This window comes from Mastomys coucha, unplaced genomic scaffold, assembly GCF_008632895.1.
Source record: "Mastomys coucha isolate ucsf_1 unplaced genomic scaffold, UCSF_Mcou_1 pScaffold21, whole genome shotgun sequence".
Classification (NCBI taxonomy): domain Eukaryota; kingdom Metazoa; phylum Chordata; class Mammalia; order Rodentia; family Muridae; genus Mastomys; species Mastomys coucha.
Genome location: NW_022196904.1, coordinates 21734892 through 21741803, shown reverse-complemented (window position 1 = coordinate 21741803; position 6912 = coordinate 21734892). Strand labels below are relative to the sequence as shown.

At 51.1% G+C, this 6912-nt stretch overlaps 1 protein-coding gene across 2 annotated transcripts in view; it reads left to right on the top strand.

The window, feature by feature from the left end:
* Positions 1-2230: 2230 nt before the first annotated feature.
* The window catches only part of Selenov (selenoprotein V), a 10734-nt gene continuing 6052 nt past the window's right edge, over positions 2231-6912 (top strand). The window contains exons 1-5 of one of the 2 annotated variants that reach the window (XM_031385895.1): positions 2231-3130; positions 5797-5821; positions 5947-6000; positions 6083-6157; positions 6238-6375. In XM_031385895.1, the coding sequence (XP_031241755.1) occupies positions 2337-3130; positions 5797-5821; positions 5947-6000; positions 6083-6157; positions 6238-6315 (1026 nt within the window). In that variant the 5' untranslated portion in view covers positions 2231-2336 and the 3' untranslated portion in view covers positions 6316-6375. The remainder of the gene's footprint in view (positions 3131-5796; positions 5822-5946; positions 6001-6082; positions 6158-6237; positions 6376-6912) is intronic. The other variant, XM_031385896.1, reaches the window with a different exon arrangement.

The following is a 6912-nucleotide window of genomic DNA, read 5'->3' as shown; positions in this document are numbered from 1 at the left end:
TTTTGAGACAGGGTTTCTCTGTGTAGCCCTGGCTGTCCTGGAACTCACTTTGTAGACCAAGCTGGCTTCGAACTCAGAAATCCTCCTGCCTCTGCCTCCCAAGTGCTGGGATTAAAGGCATGCGCCGCCACCACTGCCCAGCTGTTTTTCTTTTTTAAACATGTATTTATCTTATATGAGGGTTTTGTTTTCAGACACACCAGAAGAAGGCATCGGATCCCATTACAGATGATTGTGAGCCACCATGTGGTTGCTGGGAATTGAACTCAGGACCTCTGAAAGAGCAGTCAGTGCTCTTAACCGCTGAGCCATCTCTCCAGCCTGCTGTTGTTTTTCAACACAGGGTCTCTCTGTAGCCCTGGCTGCTCTGGAAAGCACTCACTTTGTAGACCTACTGGATTGCCAACCAAGCTAGCATCAAACTTGCAGCAGCTTTCCAGCTTCTGCTGCTTGCATACACCACACACCGGGAATTACAGGCACGCACCACCACTCTGGACTCAGCTTGGCCCTTTGATAGAAGGTTTGATAAAAGTTTTTAGGCTTGTGGTTATGCTGTGTAGCACAGAGGATTAGATTAAAATAAAAATAAAATATAATTAAAATTACCCAAGAGAGTCTGGCATGATGGCACATGCCTTTAATCCCAGCTCTTAGGCAGAGGCAGTGGCTCTCTGTGAGTTCAAGACCAGCTTGGTCAGAGCAAGTTTCAGGAGAGTCGGGGGATCTATGAAGGGACCCTGTCTCAGAAAGGCGGAAAAAAAGAGGGGCTGAGAGGCAGGAGGATCATAAGTTTAAGGCTAGAGTAAGCTATATAGCTGTATGTCTTTCTCAAAGGTAACAGAAAGCAAACCAAAACAAAAATAAATTTAAAACCCAGCCAACTAAAGAAGGGGATGTGCCAGGGTCCAGGTCAATTCCTAGTACAAACATCTGGGTTTTCCTCCTGTGGAAGAGTAGGCTGCACTGACTCCTGGCAGCACAGCGTGCTAATGTACATGAGGCGTCGTGCACCTGGAAGTACATCTGCATTCTGGGGCCTAGAGCCTTCACCAGGTCTTGGTCGGGCAGATAGCGTTAACAGCCCTCCTGAGGCTGAACTGACACAGTGTGGCCCAGGCTGTCATCATCATCCACATTACTATGGACTGTCTGGTCTATATGTTTGCTACACCCCACCCCACCCCAAAGCCGCAGGCAGAGGCTGACATCTCCTAGGACATCATTGGGGTCATAGGCTTCCTGAGTTGTTTTTTTTTTTTTTTTTTTTAATGTACCTGAGAATGACTTTGAACTTTTGATCCACCTGCCTCTATCTCCTGAGTGCTGGGGCTACAGTCCTGAGTCACCGTATCTGGTTTGTGTGGAGCGGGGACTTGGATCCAGGGTTTTGTTGAATGCTATGAAAACTCTCTACTAACTGAGTCATGCCCCCCCCTCCGCCTCGGTTAGAACATCCTTCTATGAGCCTCAGAGTGAAGTCTGCTTGGCCTTACATGGTCACTGTCCCTGGCTCCAATTCTTGTCACCTCTGCCTTTTGCCTATACTCCAGCTCTCAAAGCTTGTCCCCTTTCCTGGTGCAAGCTTCCCTTTATCTCCCTAACTCGGGTTCCATGAATTTGTTGATCCAGGTCTTGTTCTAGGAGCTGGGGATACAGCATGAAGACAGGGTCTCACTTGGATCACTTTCAGGGACCATTTTCAGCGGTTAAGATCACAGAACCTGCGCACCCACAAACCGGTGTGAGAATCGTGACTCTGCTTCTTTACTGGGCGATTGCACAGCTTCTGTTTCTGTGTAAATCGGATTCTTTGTGGGGGTTGTCCCTATTTTTCTCCGGACCTTGTAGCTGTCGCCTATTCTCAGAGGTCTTTTCAAATCCTGCAGAGAGGTTCCTCCTTTCTGAGTTGTATGGGTGCTGGCCTTCTCCCCTGCACTGGCTTTAGGCTGGCACTCTGATACTGGGTGTGACCTCCTATCATGGGGCAGGGAGCAAGGCTGGCAGAGATGCTCTGTCCCCAGAAACCCCAGCGCTGGGGGAGGGGGGCGCTTAAAGAACTTAACTGGCTAAACTCAGCTCCCGGGTGGCCATGGGAAGCTCTAGGCAGAGTCGGCTCCAGGGGGGAACGGGGACCGAGGCGGTGAGATCTGAGGACAGCAGCGCCTCCCTGGGCCAGAGCTTGGAATCTCCGCCCTGACTGGAACCTGGTGTAACAGTGCCTGCTTGTGGTTGCTTCTGTTTTAGAACCCTGGGGTACAAAAGCTCTCCCCGCCCAAGGAAGCAGGGCGAGGCAGAATGCTCAGTCTGGGGTACCCGGGTCTCACTTGGTCCCCATGAATAACAAGGCGCGGATTCCCGCTTCCTCCTCCACCCGGGCAAACACCCCGTCCCGGACACCCACTTCTACCCGAACCGCAACACCAGCCAGGGCTCCGACCCCGGCGCGCAACCCGACTCCGGTCCGAACGTCCACCCGGGGCCGGACTCCTGCCCAAATCCCTAACCCTGTTCCAATCCGGTTCCCAACTCCAGCCCCAGCCCCTGCCCCAGCCTTAACCCCAGCCCCAACTCCAGCTCCAGTCCCGGCCGCAGCACCGGTGCGGACTCCAGCACCGGTGCGGACTCCAGCACCGGTGCGGACTCCAGCACCGGTGCGGACTCCAGCACCAGTCCCGGCCTCGACTCTAGGTCGGATCTTCCCAACGATCTCTCCGGTGAGGTTCTTCCAGAGCTTGGCCTCGCCCACGACACAGCCCTTTTCTTCCGTGGGTGCTGGCTCTCTCTTGAAGGATTCCACGCTCACTCAAAAGCAGAGACCCTCGATCCACAGCCTAACGGAGGCCATCCAGGCGCCCACTTCAGTGCTCACTACCTCGGCCTCCAAGACAGGAGGCTCCGTACCGGACCCCGCCCTTCCCATAGGCTCCTTGGCTTCCAGTACATTGGACCCCATTCCGGGCCCCAACCCGACATTGGAGTTCTTGGCCTCCCCGCTGAAGGAAACCCCTAGTCTGGGTAGGCTCTCCACAATTTCCCCAGCACCCAGCCTCGTTTCCACTAAGGAGGTCCCCTCCGCCAGCGAGGACATCCCATCGGCCAACAGAATCTTGATCCGTGTGATGTACTGGTGAGGGGCTCCCCCTACCCGCGAAAGAACCAGAGCCGGCAGGTGCTGGAGCTCTGGGCGTGTGTGTGTGTGTGTGTGTGTGTGTGTGTGTGTGTGTGTGTGTGTGTGTGTGTACAGGCCCAGGTGTGCACGCTGGGCAGGGAGGCAGATCCACAGAGTTCTGACTCTCTTTGAGATTAGAAAGGTCTGTTCAGTTTCCCACACTGACTCTCTAGGTGGCTTTCTTCATTCACTCCCTCCCATCCTTGTGATTTCTGTCTTTGATCTTTACTCATTCCTTGGCTTTCATTTGCATGGTTATTGACTTCATTCACACCTCTTCCTTCAAACATTTGTATGAGTGACTTGGCTGCTGTCATTTGCTTTTATTCATTCTTCCCTGTCCCCCCTCTCCCAACCCCACTCCCCAGACAGGGTTTCTTTGTGTAGCCCTTGCTCTCCTACAACTTACTCTGTAGATCAAGTTGGCCTCGGACTCAGAAACCCACCTGTCCCAAGTGCTGGAATTAAAGACGTGCGCCACCAGGCCTGGCTTGCTTTTATTCTTTCAGGTAGGCATTTCCCACCTGGCAGTCAGAATCATTCATTTTGCTGCTTGAATCCTGCCTCTCAACTTCATGCATGCTTTCACTCTTAATTAATTCATTCATTCATTCTTTTTTTTTTATTTTTATTTTTAAATAGGTAGCTGTCTTCAGACGTACCAGAAGAGGGTGTCTGATCTCATTACAGATGGTTGTGAGCCACCATGTGGTTGCTGGGATTTGAACTCAGGACCTTTGAAAGAGCAGTCAGTACTCTTAACCGCTAAGCCATCTCTCCAGCCCCCTCCCTTTTTTTTTTTTTAAAAAAACACAGTCATTTTATTTATTTTTTTAAAGATTTATTTATTATTTATTTATAAGTACACTGTGCTCTAGCCCCCCCTTTTTAAACACAGTCATTTTATTTATTTTTTTAAAGATTTATTTATTATTTATTTATAAGTACACTGTAGCTGTCTTAAGACAGCCCCAGAACAGGGCATCAGATCTCATTATGGGTGGTTGTGAGCCACCATGTGGTTGCTGGGATTTGAACTCATGACCTTTAGAAGACCAATCAGTGCTCTTACCCGCTGAGCCATCTTACCAGCCCCCCATTCATTCATTCTTATGATTGGTAGAAGTGCTAAGCTTTATCTACCCTCATCCATTCAACATTTGCATATCAATGACTCTAAATTGTATTTTCTCTTTCTTTTTTTATAGTATAGAATAGAGTTTATTTAGGGCATGGGGTGAAGAGTTGAGGGGTTAGAGACAGAGAAAAGCAGAGAGAAAGAGAGAGGAAGAGAGAGAAAGGAGAGAGAGGAGGAGGGGAATGGGGAGAGAAGGGACAGGGGGAAGAGGATAAGAAGGTAATAGACCGGGAGAGAAGCTCTAAACTGTATTCTCATTCATGCATGCGTGCATTTATGTATTCATGGTTGATTCCTATGACTGGGAATCCGTCCCCATTCCTTGCTGCATTTCACTCGGAGAGCCCCAAGCACTTCCCTGGCAGGCCAGGCAATGCACGCCCTACGCCAGCCTGCAGAACTGTGAGCAGAGGCACTTCCTGAGGAAGGAGGAGGGGCCGTCCACTTCAGAGCTGAGCTGGCTAGTCAGGATGCTCTTGCTCCCTGGCGACCCTTGAGCCTCCACTTCTCAGAGAAGAGGAATGAGGCTGCTAGATGAAGGTGGGGGTGGGTTGGGGATGGAGGGCAGCTGGCGAACAAGCACAGAGGCTCGGGAGCTGAAGGCAGCTCTGGCTTATGCAGTGATCTGGGTGGAGTAGCACAGGTCAGAGCTGCCTTCCCCGTTGCCTCTGTTGCTTGGAGGACTCCAGGCCCTTGTCTCCTCCTTCCTCTGGCCCTGCCTGGCAACTTCCATCTGCTCATCTCCTGCCCCACAGTGTCTGTTTCTCCTCTTCCCAAGCTTGGTTCCCTCTCCCTACCTCCTTTCTCTCCCCATTCTTCTCTCTTCTCTTTTCTCTCTTCTTCCTCCCCCTTGTCTCCCTATGTAGCCCTGGCTTCCTGGAACACTCGCTATGTGGCTCAGGCTGGCCTGGAGTCCACAGAGATCTGATTAAAGTGTGGACCACCACAGCTGGCTCAACAGCTGTTGTTACACACTCCTCAGGTGTTTGTGGCACCAGGCACTGAACAATGGACAGATGGACAGTTCTGTTCTTGTAGCTCTGACATGGCTAGTGTGGAGGGGCAGACAATTTGCCACAGCCAGGACTCACAGGAAGGCACCTGGGAGGGTCACAGTTTCTACTGGGAGGGTCAAGAAGGCCTTGCTGAAGTGACCTGAGGAAGGGAGAGGAACCATGCACATCCTAGGGAGGAGCATTCTGCAATCACCTACCCATACAAAGGCCCTGAGGCAGTGCACACCTTCACCCCTGCAGCATGTTGAAAGACCAGCAAGGAGGGGGATAAAGGGTTAGGGGTGATGGGCACAGTTATGTGGGCACCTAGGAATGTAAGGAGGATGATGGTTTCTTCTCTGAGAAGGTACCATGGGAGTGGGGGGAGTGTCCAAGCAGGCAAGGTTGGGGACAGATTCAGAGCCACTATTGCTATAATGTCTCCCTTATTTCCTTCCTGCCTCACTCCCTCCCCTGCCCTCTGCTTGCAGTGGCCTCTGAAGCTATGGCCTCCGGGTAAGTAGTTTCTCCTTCAGAATGTAAGGGAGCAAATGATACAAAGACTGGAAGGGGGGTCCCTGTTTCTCCATCCTGTGACCCCTTGACCCTGTGGCTCCATAACCTCATCTCCTCTCTCTCAGTACGTTATACTGAAAAGGACCCTGGAGCATCAATTTCCAAACCTTCTGGAGTTTGTAAGTACACTGCCAGCCTGGGAGAAGGAGTGGTCAGGGTTGAGACATTCAGCCTCCTCCACCCACAACATCCCCTTGGCAGGAGGAGGAAAGAGCTACCCAGGTTACTGGGGAGTTTGAAGTGTTTGTGGATGGGAAGCTGATCCATTCCAAGAAGGTGATTTTGGGATCAGAGGGTAGGGATGGGGTACTGGGAGGTTGAGTCACATCTGGACTCTTTCTCCTCCATACCCACAGAAAGGTGATGGCTTTGTGGATGAGTCTGGTCTGAAGAAACTTGTGAGTGCTATTGATGAAGAGATCAAGAAAAGGTAGCAGCAATACTGGAGGTGGACATGAGTGAGGTGCAATGGAGGGTCAGGAGGAGGCATGCAAGTAAGTGAATAGGGACAGGGCAATATTTAGGATCTACTACCGCTCTGCTGACTCTCACCCTTAAAATCATGGCACATCACATCTTTTTATTTTATGTTGGGGGAGAACACATGAATGCTATAACGTGTATGTGGTAGTTAGAGGATAACTTGTGGGAGTCTCTTCCCACAGTGTGGTTTCTGGGGATTGAACTCAGATCATCAAACTTTGGCAACAAGCACCTCTACTCAATGAGCATTATTGCTGTTCCCCATCACTTGAGACAGTCTTACTGTAGAGCCCAGGCTATCCTAGAAGCCTTTATGCAGTTCAGGCTGCCCTTGAACTCCCAGCAATTCCCTTGCCTCAGCCTCCTAAGTGTTGGGATTACAGGTTTGAGCTACCCCCCTCAACTCTTTTACCCCCTCCTCCCTTTCAAGACAGTCTCACACAACCCAGGATGGCCTCAAACTTGTTATGGGGCTGAGAATGTGTAGCCCGCGCAGTCGTCTCACCAGCAAGAAGACACGCGGACACTAGGTTCCTTCTGCAGCAACG